Source organism: Argentina silus (genome assembly GCF_951799395.1).
Source record: "Argentina silus genome assembly, chromosome: 12".
NCBI classification, from domain to species: domain Eukaryota; kingdom Metazoa; phylum Chordata; class Actinopteri; order Argentiniformes; family Argentinidae; genus Argentina; species Argentina silus.
The window spans coordinates 9,449,269-9,472,638 of NC_139666.1; the positions used below are offsets into that span (position 1 = coordinate 9,449,269).

Sequence of the window (23,370 nt, forward strand, 5' to 3'; positions counted from 1 at the left end):
TAATTGATACATTCAAACCAAGCAAGTGCCGTGATGAGATCTTCTTTTATCTGCTATGGAGTATAAAACTCTTTAGATCAATTATTTCTTTGAAAGAGGGACAGCTTGCCACAGATTTCCACAAGCTGTAATACAATCATGAGCATTTTTTTTCATGTTGTACCAATAGGATATGGTTCATAAAGCCTGTTTATGAAATCTACATCATTAATATCACAAAAGGGAGGCATCATTTAAAAGCTGGTACCCATCTGCTTCTTCGCTCCATAGAGGGTTTATTTGTTCTACGAAAAAACAGGATACTTTTAACAAGGAGTTAAAGACAACACATGAATAAACCGCAGGGTCCGACTGTGCTTCTACAGTGTGTGTGTGTGTGTATGTGTGTGTGCCTGTGTGTGTGCGTGCGCACACGTGTGCGTGTGTGTGCGTGCGTGAATGGCATCCAACATTTTGTCATTGAGGGAGAGGAAGGGCAACAAAAAAAAAAAACTTTTTCTCTCCTGATCAAGATTGATGGAGTTTCCTTGCAGCACCATGATTTTCATTTAGTCTGTGGCAGGGCTTCAAACCCAGGGAGTGGACATAGAGCAGAGCCATCTCCCACCATGACGTAACGCTGCACATACCAGTTGTTTTTACTCACCCTAATCCCAGTCTCTTTGGCTGTCGTACAGAGCAGGGGAAGGATGGAGAGAGGAAGAAAAGGGGGAAGGATGGAGGGAACAAGAAATATACTGCAGGGAGAAGAGAGGGGATCGTAGACAGGGATTATGGTGTCCTGAAGAATCGCATAAGCCCCCCTGTCTTATCCTCTGTCATTCAAAGAGTCATCCTCTGGGTCTCTGGGAGAGGGAGGGAGACCAGAGGAGGGATGGAAGGGGATGGAGGGGGTGGGGGCAGAAGAAGGATGGAAGGAAGGGAAGGGGGTCCATGAGGGATGGTTGGGTGTGTGTGTGTGTGTGTGTGTGGGGGGGGGGGGGTGAAGTGAAGGACAGACTGTGCTGAGCGATGGAGTGACCAAAGAGTGAGGGATGATTGATGGAAGTATGATGCAGGTGTGAGAGGAGAGGGAGTGCAGGGGGATGTCAGTAGGGTAGGTGAAGGAGATGAGAGGAAGTGGGGGCAGTGAGGAGGTTGGGGGGAGGGGGGAGGGGGGGAGGTGTTGATGTAGGTAGTAAGGGTAAAAGAGGACAGGAGAGGGAGTGAAGGTTAGGTGAAGGACAGAAGGAGGGGCAGGAAAAGTGGAAGAAAAGTGGAATGATGGATAGTTGCTGAAGAGGAGGAGTGGAGTGAGGAGTGGAGTGAGGGAGTTGGTATGTTGCTAAAAGCCAAAAATGAAGTCCAACTGAATGACTTGGCTGAGACTTCAGTCCATAAACTCAGAATGAAAGTGCAATCGTCCAAACCCCAGACTCTCCTGTGTGCGTATTGCTTTCGGGATCGCGTGCTGATGTAAACTTGTTTTCCCTCTCCCCTCCTCCCTCCCCCCTCTCCCCCCTCTCCCCTCCCTCCATTCCCTACCCTCCACCCCTTTCCCTTTCTCTCTGCAGCGACCATGAAGAAAAACAGTGTCCTGTTCCCCAGTGGGAATGGGCTGAGCATGAATGGGATGGATGCCACAAGGTTCTCCGAGGGGGATATGCTGCTCCAGGTAACCGCGCAGGCCAACGTCCTCCTCTCAGAGGACAAACCAGGGGTTGGATGGATTCATATTTAGTCTATTATTTTATCCTTTATTCAAACATAAAGGTCACTTTTGGATATAACTGTTCAAAGTGAGCCCCGGCCAATGTGATGAAAGAGTAGATGGATAGAATATGCGGATATTTGCAATATTGTCTTCATCTGAAAAAATTATCGATAGATATCATAGATAAATAGACAGACAGACAGACAGACAGACAGACAGACAGATAGATAGATGAAAGATAGACAGATAGACAGATAGATAGATAGATAGATAGATAGATAGATAGATAGATAGATAGATAGATAGATAGATCTGACAGGCAGGCAGCCAGGCAGGTAGGTAGGCAGGTAGGCAGGTAGGTAGTTACAAGGTAGGTAGGTACTCTACTGCCTGACTAGCTGAGAGACTGACAGCTGCGTGCTGTAGATAACAAGTCAGACATTGTTTATTTGTTTTTTAATCCAGGTGGATTGAGTTAATCCAGTCCGTCCATTTAAGAGGAGACTCTGGCAGGTGAAACAGCCTGTCCCTGGTGTTATATGCCAAGGCCTGGTCACGGTTTATGACGCTAAACAAAAAACGCTCCTTCCCCCCTTGTATTTACACCCACTCAGATGTCAGTTACACTTTCACACTGAGCAATGACTGGCATGTTTGGGTTTTCTCTCTCACGATTGAGTTTGCTACGATCCTCACTCGATACAAGAGATCTGTGAGAGGCAGTCTTTGGCAGCCTTCATAGATAGCAAACAGGTTGGCAAGTCTACCCACCAGTGAACATAATGTCTTTTTTTTAATGCAATGCTCTAATTAATATGTTTGTTTATGTAGCTAATCTCTTGCACTGTGAGGATCGCTTCCCTTCACTGACTGCCTCCATAGAAAGGGTGTGTGTGTGTCTGTATGTATGTCTGTGTGTGTGTGTGTATGTGTGTGTCTGCGTGCGTGCGTGCGAGCGTGCGGGTGCGTGTATGTGTGTGTCTGCTTAAGAATGACAATGAGATCATGAGAATGACTTTGTGTCTAACAGTGTGTCCACTCTCATTATAGTCTCTGAATGGCTTTGTGCTGGTGGTCACAGCGGAGGGACATGTGTTCTATGCTTCTCCCACCATCCAGGACTACCTGGGATTCCATCAGGTAAGAACACCTCATTACATGACATCACAATACCACATGAATCTGCTCATCAACCGACCACTCAATCTGTCTGTCAACCATAGTGTCAACCACTGCAGCTTCTCCACTGTATCACGCTACACTATAACATTATCCCCAGAATTTTTTTATTTATTTTTTTTCGTCTGAAAGATTGATGTTAAGCTACAAATGCAGCGAATTTTGATTCAGGAAACAGATTACCATGGAGCACTGTGGCAGTAAATTTAGAAATTAAGTGGATCAAATGGGCTTTGGTTGAATTCATGCTCTGGATAGCTCAGTCCTTTGGAGACTAAACCTTCGAAGGGAGACAGCCAAAGGCAACATGCGTTGTTAATCAGCATGAACATGGCCTCATCTTTTGCAGGAGAGCACAGCCCAGCGCAGTGCTCTGTATAACTTGGTAAGAGGCCAAATGTTGATTTATCATCAAAGAAGCAAATCTGCGAGTCAACGACCTGTTAACTAACCCAAATAGGCAGGTGTTGAGGGAAATGTCTTGTAGCACATTTCCAGTTGTGTTTCGCCTTTCCTCCTGCAATTATAGCCTATGTAATCATTGCATTGTTTTCCATAGTCCGACAGAGATTACATTTTTGACAATGTACAATACTACAGTACTCCACCGCCATAAATTGTAATATATGTCCTGTAATAGATCCCATGTGCTTTCAGTTATGCATGCTTTCTGAAATGATCTGTGTTCCATCTACAGTATACTGTTCACCAAAGCCCACAATAAAGTGACACCAAACTGGGCCGAGGCTTTGATCTCCTTTCATTGTTGCTGTACGGACAGGACTGTAGGGTATGCTGCTCTAACCAGTGACTCATAAAACAATCTGAAACAGGGCTTTTTGAAACATGCTGTAACTCAACCCTAACCTGTGTTAAAGGTAGGCTCTGGAGTATGACGTCAATGGGGAAAGAGCAGAGCGAAGCTACCAGAGATCGTTTAAAAAGATATGGAGACGATCAACTCCGGAGCACATATCACGGCTGTGCGCGATGTGCCGACGTCTTAACGAGCGCCTACCGTTGTTCACATATTTACCGACACCAAATATCTTTGGTCAAAGTTCCTGTGACTTCCTGGCATGACATCCATACCCCAGAGTCTACCTTTCTCTTGAAACCGAGAATAGAGACAGGATATGTCAATCAACAGCAATCAGTCAAAAGTGATGTTTTCAGCTCCATAGACGCTGTACTATCGCAATGTCTGCATCCTGTTCCGCTCATAAAACCATTGAAAGACTTGTCTTTTATTTGGCCTCCCAATTCTATACAGTTCTGTGTTGTCCTCTCCTTCATAACATTCCAGTTACATCGACTTTTCTAGTCATACCTTTAAGCAATAAGGCAGGAGAGGAATAACGTGTGAAGCCCGGTGCGTTGGTTATGTTCCTATAACCACAAACCTTATTTATCCCTCATACATTCTGTGGCATATTGACCGTGGTAGCAGTCTAAAGTCTAAAGAGTGTGAGTGTGGGTTTGTTCCTTGTTAATGTTTGACTGTATTTTCTGTATTATCTTTTTTGCTCAGTATTCTTTTAGTTACCCAGCCCCCCCCCGCCCCCCGCCTCCCCGCTCCCCCTGCTCTGTGCAGTGTTTGATGTTTCACTGTGCTACAGGACTGTCACTCACGGACTGTCGCTACAGGGTGATCAACAGAAAATCGCTTGTCATCATGTTGCACGCAGAGCTGAAGCATTCCCAACTTCTGAGACAAAGATGAAACGTCTAAAACAAACCGTTTGGTTATTTTACGTTGGTCTTCAGTAGATATGCATTCTTTGAGTTTTGCATTAATGTTTTACAGTGGGAGAATATATTCTGTGCCATTTAAATAATGTTCTTTGTGGCACTGCAATGTTATTCTTTTCCTTCCTTTTGGTTCCTGTCCACTATGGCTTTGACCACAAGCCACATTAGTTCCTCTTTATAAAAAGAGCCATGCCTTCTTAGTAACGAGCAAACTGGGGAAACTAGCAACAAGACACTGTCCAGGACCCACTTCAGACATCAGGGCCTCAGGGTTTGTTTGCTTAATAACAGACATGCTTTTGCAAGACTTCATAAGCAGAGCTCCATTTCAACGCCTCCTTCTCTCAGGGGTGGGCACACTGGGCACACTATGATCGTCTGTTTTTGAAAGCCTGTCCAAATACATGCTTGTGGTTCATATTTCATTTTCCATTTTAGTGGAGGACACATAAAGTGGACTTAATTCAGTGGGATTACTCATTGTGTATGCTCTCTCTCACTCTCTCTCTCTCCCTCTCTCCCTCCCACCCACCCTCCGTCCCTCCGCAGTCGGATGTGGTCCACCAGAGTGTGTTTGAGCTCATCCATACCGATGACAGGGCCTTGTTCAGACGGCAGCTGCACTTTGCCCTCAACCCCAAACCCTTCAGCGCTGAGCAAGGAGGAGACGGTGAGTGACCAGCAGGAACCAGTATGAGTATCTGTGGTGGTCACGTCGGTCAACATACAGTACACGTTAATCATAAGTGCTTCTCAAAACACCCAAGTAAACACCATAAACACCACACTGTTTATGAAATCAATGCCTTCTTCATGCTGTATATGAAGTCTGATCAGACACCCACCCAAAATAACATCATGCGTTGATGTGAATTCAACCCGTTGTTTTGGTGATAAGCTCGTAGCGAATGATCTGTCTCCTCATGTGTCGTATTTAGGCATGCAGAACAGCAGCGACATCACCAGGAACATTGTGAGCTACAACGCCGAGCAGCTTCCTCCTGAGAACTCCTCCTTCCTGGAGAGGAGCTTTGTCTGTCGATTCCGCTGCCTACTGGACAACTCCTCAGGCTTCCTGGTAGGTGCTACTGATCTCTGTTCACGGCTGTTTAGGAAATTATGATTTTGCACTATTTTGAACAAAAATACATTTACTTTTGTAAAAAGCAGAATATAACAAATCAGATGAAATATAGGTTCAGATCAGACTGTATTAAGACTACATGTTGTTATTGTTGATGAATGTGTTGATAGTGGGACATGATTGGTTGATTGATTGTCCTCCTCGTACTTATGTCCATCCAGGCCCTGAACTTTCAGGGGCGTCTGAAGTTCCTTCACGGCCAGAGTATGATGGGGGAAGACGGGACCCACACCCAGCCCAGGTTGGCTCTGTTCACCATCGCCACACCTGTCCAGGTCCAATCCATCCTGGAGATCAGGACCAAGACAATCATCTTTCAGACCAAACACAAGCTGGACTTCACTCCCATGGGCATTGACACCAGGTGATTCTAAAAGCCTTTAAACTATGTTTTACAAGGGTCTACACATTGGGCCGTAATCATAAGCTAGTGACACACAGACCATCTGAGGAAATCTAGAGTCTAGAGTCATTCTCGGCTGGTTTTGATCTACAGATTTTGATCTACAGCATGACAGGATAAAAAGTGATAATTAATTACCACCTAATTACCAATGAATTAAATCTTGGACTAGTCTGAGAGTATTTGAAATGTGTAGTGTTGCACATTCTTCAACATGAGGGTGTTGAGTTATTATTTTTCACCAATGTTTTCTTCTTGTCTGCTCTCTGCAGGGGGAAAGTTGTTTTGGGCTACACAGAGCTTGAGTTGTGTATGAGAGGGTCTGGATATCAGTTCATACATGCAGCTGATATGATGTACTGCGCAGACAACCATGTCCGAAGTAGGTCCGCATGTTCATCCTAACTGTGAACATTCTAGTGTGGTTATCCTGTTGATCAATTACATTTAGCCAGTTAAAACTTACCTCTAGTTATGTCTGTCATCAACACACAGATTCTTATGTTTGTTTGCCGTTTACAGTGATTAAAACAGGAGAGAGCGGGCTGACAGCATTCAGACTCCTGACTAAGACAGGGGTCTGGGTCTGGGTCCAGGCCAACGCCAAGCTGATCTTCAAGGGAGGAAGACCTGACTTCATCATCGCACGTCAGAGAGCTCTAGTGTGAGTACCAGTGTTGGATGGAATTTTCGATTACATCGTTATCTGTATCATAATTCTCTATCATGTCATTATTTCTTGTCTCTTTAATATTATTATTATTATTATTATTATTATACCATATTCTGATTCTTATTGCTTGTACTATTCATGTACAATGATATAATACAGCTCACAACAAATATATCAGATTTAATATGTTCCTTCATAAGATTCTCACTGTCTGTGTGTCGCCCCTCAGTAACGCGGAGGGAGAAGAACATTTACGACAGAGGAAGATGCAGCTCCCGTTCAGCTTTGCCACGGGGGAGGCCCTCCTGTACGAGACTGGCCCCACCCTAGACGCCACAGAGATTCAGGCCAACAGCTCGGCCCCCAAGATCCGCAAAGTGGACAAGACTGAAGTAGACCCTTCTTCTCTGCTGGGCTCCCTGCTGAAGCAGGATGAATCTGCCTACACCCAGCAAGTGGAGCTTCAGCTCCCCGTGGACCAGATCTTCATGGAGAGCCGAGCCCTGGTCAACAGGCCCAGCGACCCCTGGCAGGCCATGGGGTCTGCTGGCCACCCTGTAGGGGTCAAGGAAGAGGGGACAGGCTTGGGGCTGGGCGAGGAGTCGGTGGTGGCCATGATCCAGGCCCTGGAGAAGATGGCGACGGATGGGGATCTCTGCTCGGCGCTGCAGGGGCTGGACGTGGACACAGCAGAGCTGATGGAGTGGGAGAGCGCCCTTCTCAGGCTAAACACCACTAACGGAGGCAGAGATGATGCCATCTCACAAGAGCTGGACGACATCTTGACCAATGACATCTTTTCCTATGTAGAGGACGCCCTGTTCAAGGAGAGAATGGATGGAGAGGTCAACAGCAATCAGCCAATCAACTGCCTGGGGACTATGAATAACAACCAAGGAGAGCTGCTGAGCCCAGTAGATGTTGGACTGTCTAAACCTGAGATGCTCCAGAGCCATAGTTTTAACCACACTGGCTCCCCGTTGAATGGTCTCCCCAACCGACCGATAGGAAATGGACTAGTAGGTATGGCCAGGCAGGATTTGACGGTGCCAGAGCCTAATCAGACCTTCAGTGCCACCCACAGACTGTCTCACTTTGGTCCCCAGGTTCCCCAGACTGACTTGAACATCCCCACCCTTCAGCAGCTGCAGCTCAATGACATTTTCACCCCGTCCCTGGAACTGCCAGAACTCAGTCTCCCAGCCACCTCGGGCCTGAACGGCCCAGGATCCTATGACACACGCATGGTCAGGTCGTGTTCACAGGCACCAAACAACAACCACATTGGGGGCATTCAGGGCATCGCTGGCCAGGTCATGTTGCCTCAACGTAATGGCATGCAAGCTCTGATGACAGTACCAGTGAATGGACAACAACAGAGCAGCTCTGTTCAGCTACCAAACCACGTAGGATCTAATCTGGTGAACGGTTGGCCGTCCGTGATTCCCACCAATGCCTTTGTCTCCCCCCAGATTGAATCTAGCAGCCTTAATGTTTCCAACCCTTTTCCAACTGCCTGTCTGCAAGGAAGCGCACCTTTTCAGACACAGAAGAACCAGAGAGTTCTGCATCAGTGGCCACAGAATGAGCAGCAGCAGCAGCCACCTCTCCAAGCCAGCACAATGCAGAGTGGATACAAACTCCTACCAGGTGGCCACAGTCAGGCCTCAGAGACCCAAAGACTTCCTCCTACTACATGCCTTTGGCCACAGAACACAAACACTAACGGACTGTACCACCCCCAACAGCACGGGGGACAGAACACCAACACCAATGGACTGTACCACCCCCAACAGCAGGGGGGACTGACGAATGGCCACAGCCATGGCCTGCCTACTCCATCCAGCAGCTGTATGTTTGAGAACTCACCCCCCCTCCCCAACAGCAGCCACGTGGATGGCACAGGCTTGGCCCCCCCTCTGTCGTTGTGCCAGAGGAGGATGGACGTCCCCCAGGACCAGAGTCCCCCCCAGGGGTCCTGTTACTTCCAGTGGGGGCCCAGTGAGCCTGTGGTGGGCACGTCAGCCATCGCCCAGCAGGACACCAGCATGAGCCCCCCATCACGCCCACTTATACCCAACATGGCCTCCCCAGAGGACCTACTGGCTATGCAGCATTACCTGGGGTGCAATGGGCAGACACAGGTAAGCAATCTGTCTCTGGAAGTTGTTTCTCGAACCCATATTGCCTGTAAAAGGTGCAGGATGTAATATCCAAGCATTTCTAATGGTTTCTAATGGTCCTAAATGACTATGTTTAATCTGTAGCGATGTGAGATTGAGATCCCTTGAAAGAAATATTTAATTGACGAATGTTGTTTTGGTTCCGAAAAGGGCTTTCTAAAATGTTGTGCTGTGGTACGACACAGCTTTGTATATAATTGGCCTGGGGTGTTCTAAGGGAGTGGAGTCACAGATTTTTGCCTGTCTGTCTCTGGTGGCTGCCACTTCAAATCATGTGTGCCTGCATCATTTAGAAAGTACAACATTTTTTAAACATACTCCCACTATTTCAGGGCTCAAAAAGTACTGGAAAAAAATCATATAATGTCCAAAAAAAGTACTCATGTTTAGTATTTGGTCGACAATCTTTTGCATGCAATAATCTGTGACCCATAGTCTGTGACCCATTGACCCCACCAGACACTGGGTATATTCTCAGGTGATGCTCTGCCAGGTCTGTACTGCCGCCATCTTCAGTTGTTCTTTGTTTTGAGGTATTTTTGCCTTAGCATCAGGAAATAAAATATGCTCAATTGGATTTGAATCTGAAGATTGACTCAAGAACTTTCCGCTTTTTGACCCTGAAAAACTCTTTAGTTGCTATGGCAGTATGTTTGGGGTCATTGTCTTACTGTATGATGAAGCGTCATCCAATGAATTTGGAGGCATTTGCTTGTACTCGAGCAGACAAGATGTTTCTGTTCACTTCAGAATACATTCTGCTGCTGTCCCATCATTAATTAAGTACAGTACCATCATTAATAGTCATGAAGACATGTTAGCCAGTTCTTGTGGTAGCTATACATGCCCAAACCATAGCCCCCCTCCACCATGTTTCACAGATGAGGTGGTATTCTGGAGATCCTTTTTTCTCCAAACTTTCCTCTTGCAATCACTCTGGTAGAAGATAATATTTGTATATATATTTTTTTTTTTTCCAGACCTCTGCAGGCTTTTTAGGTATTTTTTAGCAAACTGTAATCTGACCATCCTTTTTGAGGATAACCAGTGGTTTGCACCTTGGCAGTGTAGTTCGGCTGGTGACGTATTCTGCGGATGGTCATCTTTGGCACATTCACGCCTACCTCCTGGAGAGTGTTCTTGATCTGTGGGACAGTTGTTTTGGGGTTTCTTAATTATGGTGAGCATTCTTCGGTCTTCCACTGTAGAAGTCTTCCTTGGCCTACCAGCCTGTTTGTGATTGCTGAGCTCACCAGTGCTTTCTTTCTTTTTGAATGATGTTACAAACTGTTGATTTTGGTAAGTTTAAGGTGTTGCCTATGTTTCTGATCGATTTTTCTGATATTTCTCATAATGGCTTCCTTGACTTTCATTGACATCTCTTTGGTCCTCATGTTGACAGACACCAATAGCAGACTCCAAAGGCAAATGCACAGCCTAGAATCAATACTAGACATTGACAGCTCTCTAATGCCTGAACAAATGATGTAACCAAACACACCTGACTAAACAGAAACACCTGTTAAGCCAATTTTCCAATACTTTTGGTGCCCTAAAATAGGGGGACTATGTATAAAAAGTAATTTCTAAATGGTGAAACCAATCTGAGAAAAGAAAACATTGAATTAAAGCTGAAGCTCTACTTTAACCTCATAGCAATTGTAATATTTTACAATTAAGTAATTTCAAATCCAAACTGTTGGAGTATAGAGCTAAAATATGACACAATGCTTCCCATGCTTTTCTCTGTCCAATACTTATGGAGGGCATGGTATATACATATTTAACAGTATGGACTAAGCCAGGGTATGACAGATGATAGATGATCTAATTCTATACTTTTTATCCAACAGATCCCAAACCAACCCACACAGGATGTATCGTTCTCCTTACCTCCCCTGACAAATGGACCCATGTACTTTTCCGACCACAGCCAAACCAATTGTTGCAAATTCTAAATACTCTTCACACTACCCCCAGATAGGAGGAATGGAAGACAGAGAAAGGAGGATGTGTCAGTCATCCACCTGTCAACGTGTAAGGCAGTGTTACCCGCCGCCTCTGCTCTAAAAACGTGCCTTAGAGAGGTGTATAGAGACAAGAAACCAGACACCTCTTCATTGCGTTTCAACACCGTCTCCACACATCAGCCTTTTCAGGAAAGACAGAACAATGACTGTGTCACTTCTCTCTTACAACATACAGTTCAGTGGAGGCTGGTGGAGGTAGAAACCGCTCCACTGCTATAGTTACAGCAACAATAACAACAGTATAACCGCATTTCTTCTCCTTTTCATATTGTTTTATGTTTTGTCAATGTTTTGTCTTTTTATAGTATTGTTCAAAACAGTACTTGTCTCAACTTTTGTTTAAAATGTTTAAAGCATTGAAAGATGAGAATGAAGTATGAATCCTCACTAGTGCATTTGGAGCTTTTTAGGGTCATCCATGAGTCAATTCCCTAAATTATATTTTGTAACGAAGCAAGCCATATTCATTTCTTTTTTAAATTGTTCTTTGAGTAGTAATTTGAGTTTCACATTTTAATACCTGGGAAAACTAAAACAATCTGATATTTGACAAAGTTGTGTATGGAGTGTAAATACTGAATCTATATTCTTATATGAATATCTTATGTCAAACTTTTTGTGTGCATCTATTTGTATGTCTGTATATGCATACAGTATGTTATTGTGTTTATGTGTGTGTGTGTGTGTGTGTGTGTGTGTGTGTGTGTGTGTGTGTGTGTGTGTGTGTGTGTGTGTGTGTGTGTGCGCGTGCGCGTGCGCGTGTGTGTGTATGCGTGCGTGTGTGTGTGTGTATGCGCGCGCATGATTGAGTACAGAATATGTGTTTGCATATCCATACGTTCTTTTGTTTGTGTGAATGTGTGTGTGTGCGTGTGCGTGTATGTATGATTGTGCTCTGTAGAATTGTTGTTCTATAGAACTATTGAAGCAAGTGTACTAAAAGGCTGTCTGAAGAAAAGACAATGTATTTCAGCAATAGGTTTTGCATTGTCTATGGAGTGTATATCACAACTGCTCACTCAAGCATATACAGTGTAATTTACACATGCAAGGCATGTGCTTTCAGATGATATCTCTTGTAATGCTATATTTGTGTCCAAACTTCAATACAATTTGACAATGTTATTCTAATATGGTATTATGTCATAGCAATAGTATTCATTCTGATTTGTTTAGCTTCGACGTCTTTGTATTTTGTGTGCATTTATTTGGTATTATCTAACCTACACTGAGCCATACGCTGACTTCATGGGGCAGTTTCGCGGACACAGATTAAGCCTAGGCCTGGAATAAATCACCCTTCCAATGGATAATCTCTATTGAAGATGCTTTTAAATCTAGGACTAGCATTAATCTGTGTCCAGAAAACCGTTCCTTTATGTATACTGTATGTTCCACAGTGAAAAAATGGAAGAACATGGGGCTTGTTATTTTACATCAGTGGGGGACTCAGGAGATCAAGAAACCTTTAAAATAATTGTTTTGGTTTCAATGGAACTGGGACCTTACGAAGGGCATCCAGACTGACTCGACGAGTCTAATCAATGAGTGCTTCCTGTCGTTTCCTGTGTCATTGACAGTACATGGCAGTTGCTCTTATCTAAAGGTCTCTGAGAATGTACTGTCGTCTACTGCGGTCAACACTTTAAGTTCTCTCCCAGAGGGTGCTGCGGCTAGAACAATATGGTCTTCTTTCCCATGACCTGTTTTTTCCTGTGTTGATGGAACTTCTTGTATCGTTGCTGGTATAGAAGAAAGGGAACAGTGTATGTATCAGCCCCTGCCATGGTTATTTCTCTTCATATGTTATGAATATATGTTTTGGAATTGTTTTGGTTTCATGTTAATTTGTTTATATTTGCCATCATATTAAGTTATGATGTAGTATGGCCTTAAATCTGTTATAAATACTGTATACTACACTTGTAAACATTTATTTCCACATAAATATATATTTTAGCATAGTCCACTTGTATCTAGCCAAGTATAGCATGTGTGCCATGTAGGCCTATTGATTATAACCATACATGTGTAACCATTTGTTTTTGTATTGTAAATTCATTTTCATATTAAAAAGAAAATTCAAATGACTGACATGACCTGTGTTTTATGATCAGTGTTTGTTGAAGATAGTTTTCTCTCTGCCCATGTTTTTGTGATAGTTTTCTCTCTGCCCATAATGTCTCATTGGAAGACAATTGATCTGGTCATTTTTATAGCAGAATAATTGCAGCATGATTGAATGGTTGCAGGCTGAGTGGCGTTGGGGAGTAATGTAATGGTCAGGATGGCACCCTAGCTTGTGGCTCGCCACATTAGAATGAAATTCCTCTGTTGGCCAGAGGAGGGCGCAAAGTTCGTCATTGTTGTTTTGATCAGATATTTTGTCAACCCCCTGTGTAAACAGTGCTGTAAAGAGGCGTTATTTAATTCAGCCCTGTGGATCCTACAGCTGCATTACGTTTGATCACATAAAAGACACATTGGCAATCTATAAAACGGAGTTATAGAGTGGTGTAGTGGTTAGGGACAGGACTTGATAAGGGAGGGGTTAGGTTACCTCACACAATACAATAAATCTGCCCTGAAGCAAGAATTGTAATCCAAGAATATAAATCAAGTTTAAGTAAAGTTTTGCATCATAATTTCAACAAATTAGGGAGGATTAGCCATTATGACCCAACACAGAGATAAAAGGACTAAGCCCATTGATGAATGCCAAGCTTCAATTACTCACAAGTAGTGTATCTGTTTAACAGAATGATGCCTCTTTATCATCTCCACTAGCACACACACACACACACACACACACACACACACACACACAAACACACTAGCTCTGCATTATGTCATCTTCACCTCCTAAACCTGCCCCTCCAATGTCTGTCTTGTTGGATCATCATGAGTCAAACTAAAACTTGCCCCGAAACTATTCCTTCCATCAATCAGGGTATTAGTCATGGTATCGTTTTATAATGATGAGATTAGTCCTATTGCTGCTGTGGCAGGAGGCAGCTGGGTTTGATGAGGTTTATGCCCTGCAGGTTGGCATACAGCACTGCCAATCATACCCGTACCGCCCGCCTGTGGGCACTAGCATGAAAGCCTTGGCTCCGGTAGTGACTGTAACTAACTCATTAATCACAATGTGAGGGCTTTGTTTAGAGGCAAAGGGTTCTAACTGCAACATACCCCCCCCCCCCCATTCAAGTCAATGTGGGGGTTAAAAATAGTCTTTCTGTTGTTACCTCCGTTCTATGTGCCTTTTTTTGTCATTGCTGTAAACTGACACACTTAGCTGCCATGTGTACACACATATGCACACACGCGTGCGCGCGCGCACACACACACACACACACACACACGCACACTACCTCTGCATAATGTATGTGCACATATTATCCACGTTTGATTTGGATACAGTAAAGACATTTGGATTGGTTCAAGGAAACTCGAGCCGCCATTCTAGAAAACTACTGCTGTGCTTGAGAAAACGGGAATAAGACAAAAAGAACACAGAGAAATCCAATCTTACAATCAGCTGCGCATAATATTATGCTCGCACGCGAGCTAGTTTACTTTTGCCAACTCCTGCAAAAAGGAGATCTCTTTCTTGTATTTTCTTTACAGTGGCTTTTGCTAGCTTTGGAGACTGTACAAGAAGAAATGTATTTCGAAATATGTTTAAGGAGTTGTGGTTTTGAATATGGTCATTTCTCAACTGTGGCTTGGTTCCCCATGGATATCACTCAAAGAGAAGGAGGGATATAGTTTCACAGCTGAGTTTTTCAGTGGCTTAATATCTTAACCAAAATATTCTCTTGCTACAACAGCATTCCATGCCAATTATCTTAACTAAAGAATGGTTAAAATAACATGTCTTTCAACGGTTGCATTTCAAAGCAAAGACAAAAAGCAGCTGCAGGAGGCTACAGATGTGGGGCCTCATTTATAAACGTTGCGTTGATTTCACACAAAATATGCGCACGCATGAAAACCCATCTTAAAAATGTGCGCACGTGAACGAGCTTCACTGCCCCACCCAATAAACGCCCCCTATATTTACATATATGATAACTCAATTAATAGCCTCCCTAGGCCTTTTATAATGTGCTGGAAATGCTATTTTGTGTGAACCGCAATTAATACAGCGGGAAAAACAAGAAGAGAAAATAGAACGGTAGTGGAGTGGATGCAAGGCAGCGCATATTATTTGCAGGTTTGGGTATAGGATAACAAATATAAGACATTATGTTGCATGGCAAGAAGCCACAACGTCTATGCCTAATCAAATCAAGATTGAGATAATAATAATCATAATAATTCAGCAATGTGTCATTTCGAATTACATGCAATAGCCATATATCAATAACAATTAAAATAAAATGTTCCCAGGTGCGCGCTTGGCGCCGTCTTTGATCTCGCACTTGGTATAATAGCCTACTGTATGTTGGTCACGCTCCTCCGAAGTTCAATTCAACTTCTAAAATGAGAAACAGTAACTCACAAGATACACATAATAATAAAAAATAATCATTCAGCCACGTCTCATTCTAATTACGTGCAATAGGCTAAAATCAATAATAATCACTTTTTTCCCAGCTGTCTTTGATTTTTGATCACTTGATGTTACTGTATGTTGGTCATGCTCCTGCGAGGTTCAATTCAACGTATTAAGTGAGAAATAGGCCCAGTAGGTCTAACTCCAAAACCCACACTTGGCTTCTGGACTGTGGATACAATACCTATATGGTCAGAAGTTTGCGTGGAGGTAAGCACATTCTCACGTCAAGTTCCAGTTTTATAAACTTTTGCGTGAAAACTGGCCGCGCATGTTTTGGGTGATCTACTGAAGTGACATATCATTAACCTACTGTACATACAGTTATAGGATTGCCTGGACTTAACAGTATGGTTAAAGAAGGCCTACAGAAGTGTTGTGTTAAAAAGAAACAGATAGGCCTACAGGTCATGCCAGGTTGACAAACAGTGACACATCAACCTGTGGTGATTGGCATGAGTATTGATAAAACGATTAGATTAGATTAGATTAGATTAGATTCAATTTTATTGTCATTGTGCAGAGTACAAGTACAGAGACAACGAAATGCAGTTAGCGTCTAACCAGAAGTGCAAAAAAGCAGAAACGTGCAGTGTGAACAGTATATACAGGTAGTGCAGTATAGTATAAGTTTGATGATCTGAGTTCACTGTTTTCACTATTCTCTCTCTCCAAGGTATGCATTTTTGTAAGAGTGCCCCTCGCGGTCATGATGGACTTGATAGCCCTTCTCTTGCCCTTCTCGTGAACCAATCGCAGCCTTGGGCTACCGTGCTGAGACGATGGAAATCTCACATTTCACACTTCCCTCAGAAACAAAAACACATTCATCAACTTAGCACTTGTTAATTCATATGGTTACAGAGGGTGTCAGCTGCGCAGCAAGCTTATATTGCATTCCCTGCAAAACTCTGAACCCCCAGCCAGCCCAAGCACAGCCAGCCCCAGTCCCAGCCAAACAGCCCTGCCTTGCACACTAACACAGCACACTAATAAAAAGAGAGAGAAAGAGAGCACAGATTTTCTTTCTTCCATCCTGTCGGGGCCTGAGCATGGAAAACACATTCACAGCTGTGATGGTGTCTACCCCAGGGACGCACAGTGTCTAAACAAACACAGAACCACTCTTAGCCCCCCTCCACCCCACCTCACCCCCCCCCCCCCCATCCCCCGCACACATCAGCCCCCAACCCTCCACCCTCTGGCATCTGCTACACTCATGGGCTGAGGGATTTCTACCATCCAATTTGTTCTTTTGGTTGTCTCCGAGAGCAAACAAACAAACAAACAAACAACAAGTAAATAAACAAAAGTGCCCGGTCACCACCAAGTGAGTGCAAAGTCAAAGGGAATCAAAATAAACTATACCATCATGTGCCGCCTGCCCTGCGCTGTGTGGATGGGTAACAACTGTGGCTCATGTATTCCGAAGATGTTCATAATGCAGGTTGGTTGGTTCTAGCTTGTATCTGTCAAGTGATTCTAATATAAGCAACAGACAGAGTTGATTGCGAGGCTATACCCATTTGTAATGCTGATCGCTTTTTGGTGGGCTACAGAGTACATACAGTAATGCTGCTTCGCTGTGTCAAAACACACAACATGCTGGACATGTAGCTTACTTTAAAGGACCACCATTAACGGGCATTAAGCCTTCAGAAAGAGGCCTATATTATGGTTACTTGGCCTACATTATTCTATATGTGTCAGAGGATTTTCATACCAGAGGAGAGGCATCGCCCCACAAAGCCCTACGGGCTTTCCCAGTCACATGACCTCATGTATGCATTATCATAGTTGTGGGCTTTTCTTTTTGTCTATTGTCTGAATACATTCACATGTGCCTATGGTGTGGTGGTGATTGTTAGATTGCAAGAGCGCCTTTCAGCAGTAATAAATCGCTGGTATAAAATGACATATGGTTTAATCCTGATTAAAATCAGGATAAACAGGTGTGTTCATCCTTGTATATGAGAGATGTAATCACCTCCATCTATCTATACTAGGTTTGTGTTGCTATGGATTAGCTTAATCCACCATAGGCCGATAGGCTATATCCATATTTGTAATCAAATGTTTACAATAAGAAGCATGGCTGTGAAAAGCATTTAGACATAAAGTGCATTGCTTCTCAACACCAGGGTATGCAAAGATGAATTCAGAATGACTGTTTTTATTATTTAAAAGTCTAACCTCTGACCCACATACAGCAAAGGACACTTAGGCTCAATATAAACCGCTACTCCTTCATGTGCACTCTGATTGGACGAGAAGGCCGCTCAGGACCGCGCAAACATTGGCGTGCCCGTCTGTGTTTCCAGGAGCTTTTCGCCTATGCCCCTGCAGACATCAGTTGCCTAAGCTTCTTGCGCGCGCCCGCCCCAAATCTGTGCCGGACCTGCGCGTCCCCGAAACCTGACGGCATAATTGGAAATAGCTGATGCTTGGGTGCATCATTATTGTGAATTTATGGAAATTAATGATTCTAACAACTTTGTTTTATGAAGTGCAATGTATAGTATCACAGATTAGACTATAGGCAAGGATGCATGCGGCTCAATTCGCTTCAGAACGGGACTGCGCCTTGCAGAACACATTGGCATTACCAATCTAGATCACCACTTGCTTGATGCCGAGCCGGAGAATTACTTTGGTTGTATGTTAATGAAGCATTGGTTTGTAGTTTTTCAAAACCTTGTGTAGCTCCTGGAAGGATTCTAAACAACATCACAACTCGTATTCGTTTTAACGGATGGAGGTCTGGTGGAAATACTGTGCCATTTATAGAAAGTATATTTCCTCAACCATCTTTGGATCTGCGCACAATTGAAGTATAAAATATAAGCTAATAATTGGCCATTTCGTTGTATTCGTTTTAATGTCGTTGTGTGGCCTCTCGCTAATGTGTTTACGTTCTTCGTCAGGAGGATTAGTTTAAGAACATTTCTGGTCGGCTGTATGTAGCTCGGAAGGAGCTGTAGACTACGCCAATATATTTTTGGAGGACTCGTCAGGCTTGTCTAAAAGCCATATCATGTATGCTGGACGTAAAAGGAGAAAACCGGTCCAGAGAGCGTAAGTGGATTTTTATTTGTAAGAATTCGATGAGGTTTTAAAAAGATAAATAATAGTTTTTTTCTCTCTCTAATCCCTGCACCGCGCGCCGCCACTCCATCCTTTCCAGCCCCCCGTTGGATGTCGGCTATCCCGTGACAGTTCGAAATAGCTGTCAATGTTGCATTCCATTAAATGCATAAACTCAAATAGCATATTTTGGATCGATGCCCTGTGTATAGATAAAGTATTTCTAGTCCGCACGAATGAGCTGTCGTCCCAAAAGGCCTAGTTTGGCAGACACGGATGTCTTTTTATGCAATGACATTGCACTGTACTTCTAACATTATTTTCCGTATTTAGGCTACAGTAGCCTAATTCAGTTGCTTTGTTTATTTTATGCTGATTGAATGAAAGTGTAATTTGATGTCCAATTAAAATGTACAGTAGGCTACACTCGAATGTTCAACTATAGCAATTGGATACCGGCGCATTAATTATTACCGCTTTCGCGTATCGTATTGATTTATAGGCCTAATCGAGATTCATTTAATTGAAATCTTTTTTTCCCCCCAAAGCCCATAATGGTAAAAAATACATTCAGATTTGTATTTATTTATTCCACTTTCATGAACCTACAAATCCAAGCTACTTCAAGCCGCAAATAGGCTACGCCATTTTATATCAACACGCCCTTTCGTTGAGTCGGTGTTTGATGGAAACGGATGAGAGGGGGCACTGGTGCTTATGGCTAAATATATGAGACCAAATGCACCTTGCACCTGCTTATGTTCCAAACAGATTTTAAACCAGTCATGCATGGATTCAAATTGATGCAAATGTACTTTTGTCAATGATAAATTGCAATGTATAATAATAATAATAATAATAATGATAATAATAATAATAATAATAATAATAATATCACATATTATTGTTTTTATGATTATTGTTTGTATTATTGTTATTGTTATTCGTATCAATATAAGTGTCATTATTGTAATCTTCATTACTATGTTACCATGTAATCTTCTCTTGAAATACACTGTAGTTTAATATTTGATGAAAAAAAAAATACCTGTCTTTATATGTCTTTAAATAAAGCGTTATAACATCCATTCTGTTCAAGTCTGTTGAAACAGCAATGTGTTTGTTAGAGGCAAAGAATGTGTTGATGGTGGTCAGGGCACAATGAGCATTCACTGTTCACTGTTTATTGGAATTATTTAGTAACGCTTGACTGGCTTGTTTGAGCACTATAAATAATAATTCAGAACGCTTTTGCCATAAAAAACATGGCATTATTCCCACGAGGCACGTAATCATATGCTTTGTATTTTGAAATTGATTCCGTTCATGCTCTTAATTTGTCTGACACCTGATGTTTATCTGCTCCAAAATAATAATTTGTTAAACATCCTCGAAATATATAAATGTGAAATGTATTGTAATGTATTGCAATCAATTGCAATAAGTATAATACAAGTAGCTACTAATAACAGTATTAATCCCAGATCCCAGATAATCCTCATATCATAATGAATTACAATGAAATGAAATATGATTCTCCTCCACAGGGTGAAGCAGGTTCCTACAGAAGGGGCTAAGTCGAACCCGTCCAAGCGGCACCGGGATCGTCTAAATGGAGAGCTGGAGAGGCTGGCTAGCCTGCTGCCCTTCCCAGAGGAGGTGACCACCAGCCTGGACAAACTCTCCATCCTCCGCCTTAGTGTCAGCTACCTCCGCGCCAAGAACTTCTTCACTGGTGAGTCTGTGGTCATTCAAAGCCCCTGCATCATGCAATGGAATCTCAGAGATACTCTGTGTGTGGATAGAATAGAATAGAATGTATTTGTCTTCTCTTAGTTGTGGTTAACCTGTTATTGGGTTGTAATTACGAGGCCTTGTTGCCAAAGGGCTGTCTTTTGTTTTCCATTAATGGTTGCATTCAATCGATATGTGACTGGGGAAACTCTGTGTTGGTTGAATATGGTGCTTGGCGTTACAACACAATATAGACATACAAAGTAGCAGATTCATGTAGCATGGACATGATTGGCATGAAAAGGGAGCAATGGAGTTTTTATGATCGCTGCTTACTTTGTGGGAGGTTTGCAGGAGACTGTTGCTTTTATTTTGTTTTCATGAGGTGTCAGCTCATTCTTTCTGAAATGCAGTCTGAAGGGAGCAACAGGCCCTTTTAGGAGTGTCAGTGGCATAAGATTTAGCTTAAAACCTGCCCCACTCCATTGGGAGCCCTCAGAGCCCTTAGAACTGCCATCTCTGTTGGCATCTTTAGCTGAGGTCTGTCTCTAAGTAACTGGGACAAGCTGTAATTGCTATGCATCATCCTGGGAAGCATTGAGGAGCAGTGCTTTTTAAACCCTCCACCAACCTCTCTCTTCTCCACCCCCCTCATTCATGCTCCAGTCCCGAGAACTGTTATGAAAATTGAAAACACAGCAATTGTTGTAGAGCTCCTCAGTCTCTCATGTGGGCTATGGGCTGTGTTTCCCAACGTCTTCAAAGCACATCTAATCAGCTCTGATGTGGAAGGAACCCGCCCGCCCGCCTACCAAGAGCTGCTGCCAGGCCCAGCCTCAGCCCCAGACCCAGCCTCAGCCCCAGCCCCAGGCCCAGGCCCAGGCCCAGGCCCAGGCCCAGGCCCAGGCCCAGGCCCAGCCTCAGCCCCAGGCCCAGCCTTAGCCCCAGCCCCAGCCCCAGCCCCAGCCCCAGCCCCAGCCCCAGCCCCAGGCCCAGGCCCAGCCCCAGGCCCAGGCCCAGGCCCAGGCCCAGCCCCAGGCCCAGGCCCAGCCTCAGCCCCAGGCCCAGCCTCAGCCCCAGGCCCAGCCCCAGCCCCAGCCCCAGGCCCAGCCCCAGGCCCAGCCCCAGCCCCATCCCCAGCCCCAGCCCCAGGCCCAGCCCCAGCCCCAGCCCCAGCCCCAGCCCCAGCCCCAGCCCCAGCCCCAGCCCCAGCCCCAGCCTCATTTGTAGCCCCAGCCCCAGTCCCAGTCCCAGTCCCAGCCCCAGCCCCAGCCCCAGCCCCAGCCCCACCCCCAGCCCTTGCTACTGCCCCTGCCCCTGCCCCTGCCCCTGCCCCTGCCCCTGTCCCTGCCCCTGCCCCTGTCCCTGTCCCTGCCCCTGCCCCTGCCCCTGCCCCTGCCCCTGCCCCTGCCCCTGCCCCTGCCCCTGCCCCTGCCCCGGCCTCAGCCTCGCTCCGAAGAAGCAAGGGCCCTGAATATTTAATCAAGGCCTCTAACATCATTTATTTTGAGAATAAAGGAGGGAACAAGGAGGGAACAAGTTCACGCAGGCTCTCCTTTAAAAATGTGGTGTAGGGAATTGTATGTGGGGGAAACAAAAGAATTGCATGCAAGTGGGTTGATTTGTATTTTTTTGTCCTTTGTGGGGGGAACGAAAGACAGACAGTGTTATTTTAGGCAGTGATCTTTAAAGGAGAATGCTGCAATGCGGGCGTTGGATGCTCTCGTAGCATGAATAATTAATAGAAAACCCCTGAGTTTAAAGAATTTATGAAATGGAGGGAGAGCAATGTTTGTTTAAGACTGTGGCTTTTTGAAATGGCTGTTTGGGCTGAGATGGACAGGTTACAGTGCTGGTGATACTGGTGTGTTGTCTACTTTAGAGTACTCAGGCTCTTAGCATTTGCATTTTCTCTCCTCCGTTTCTTTGTTTATATTCCCCTCTTGTATGTTTGTACCAAACGCTAGTGTTGTGCCTGTGTGTGTAATTAAATGTCTTGTAGAACGTGAACAAAGCCTGGCAGAGCCAATTTAATCCGTCTGCCAGTATTATCCAGCCCAGCTGCCTCTCCTGTCCTTCTGATGCCCCTTACACTGACAGGCATTCCTCTGTACGGCCAGCCTGGGAACACCCGCTTCTCCTAAATACAACTCTGCTAAAACCCCACAGCTACAAATAGGGTCAAAGGATTCTGTTTCCTGATTTGTGGCATTTCTCATCTTTCTCCCTCTCTGCACTCACAGCTGTTGTGTTCATATAATTAGCATTCATTCATTCGTACGTGGCACTAACAAGGGTTCTTTAAAGGGTTCTCCTGCAGGGAAGAACACGCTAATGTGTGCTTACTCTACAGTATACGTGAATATTTCACAGTGACATATTGTCCTGTTTCAAAAGATTTGTGGGTGCTTACAGTAAGATGATTGGGAGGTCACCCTGGCTTGCCGTCCGTGCTGTGTGCTGTACTTCACTTAGCCTGGCACAAAGCCACGTACTGTACTGTACTGTACTGTACTGTACACAACAATAATTCACCGCTTGGATTACCTCTACCCGGAATTAACACAACAATACTCTCAGGAGGATGGGGCTTGGGAGCAATCTCATCATACTGTAGTGGGGAAGCATGGAGAGTTACTGTTACTGTCTAAATAAAGGTCACACACAGACAGAAACGTCCACGTGAAATCTTGCCGAGGTAAAACGTGTGTGCGGGGCATAGTTCTTCTCCATATACAGTACCAGTCAAACGTTTGGACACACCTTCTCATTCAATGGTTTTTCTTTATTTTGATTATTTTCTACATTGTAGATTAATATTGAAGACATCAAAACTATGAAGGAACACATACGGAATGATGTAGTACACAAACAAAGTGTTCAACAAACCAGAATATGGTTTATATTTTCGATTCTTCAAAGTAGCCACCTTTT

The 23,370-nt window shown here is 44.1% G+C and overlaps 2 protein-coding genes across 2 annotated transcripts in view; both read left to right on the forward strand.

The window, feature by feature from the left end:
* Positions 1-13,151, forward strand: part of LOC310813389 (aryl hydrocarbon receptor-like) — a 38,521-nt gene extending 25,370 nt beyond the window's left edge. The window contains exons 3-11 of the mRNA XM_083682361.1: positions 1,554-1,654; positions 2,744-2,833; positions 5,174-5,294; positions 5,563-5,702; positions 5,930-6,132; positions 6,444-6,553; positions 6,694-6,835; positions 7,074-8,988; positions 10,881-13,151. Of these exons, the coding sequence (XP_083538487.1) occupies positions 1,554-1,654; positions 2,744-2,833; positions 5,174-5,294; positions 5,563-5,702; positions 5,930-6,132; positions 6,444-6,553; positions 6,694-6,835; positions 7,074-8,988; positions 10,881-10,985 (2,927 nt within the window). The 3' untranslated portion in view covers positions 10,986-13,151. The remainder of the gene's footprint in view (positions 1-1,553; positions 1,655-2,743; positions 2,834-5,173; positions 5,295-5,562; positions 5,703-5,929; positions 6,133-6,443; positions 6,554-6,693; positions 6,836-7,073; positions 8,989-10,880) is intronic.
* A 5,501-nt stretch (positions 13,152-18,652) lies between these two features.
* The window catches only part of LOC310813240 (aryl hydrocarbon receptor-like), a gene marked incomplete at both ends in the record, with an annotated part of 32,347 nt that continues 27,629 nt past the window's right edge, over positions 18,653-23,370 (forward strand). Inside the window, 2 exons of the mRNA XM_083682103.1 lie at positions 18,653-18,693; positions 20,250-20,437. Of these exons, the coding sequence (XP_083538229.1) occupies positions 18,653-18,693; positions 20,250-20,437 (229 nt within the window). The remainder of the gene's footprint in view (positions 18,694-20,249; positions 20,438-23,370) is intronic.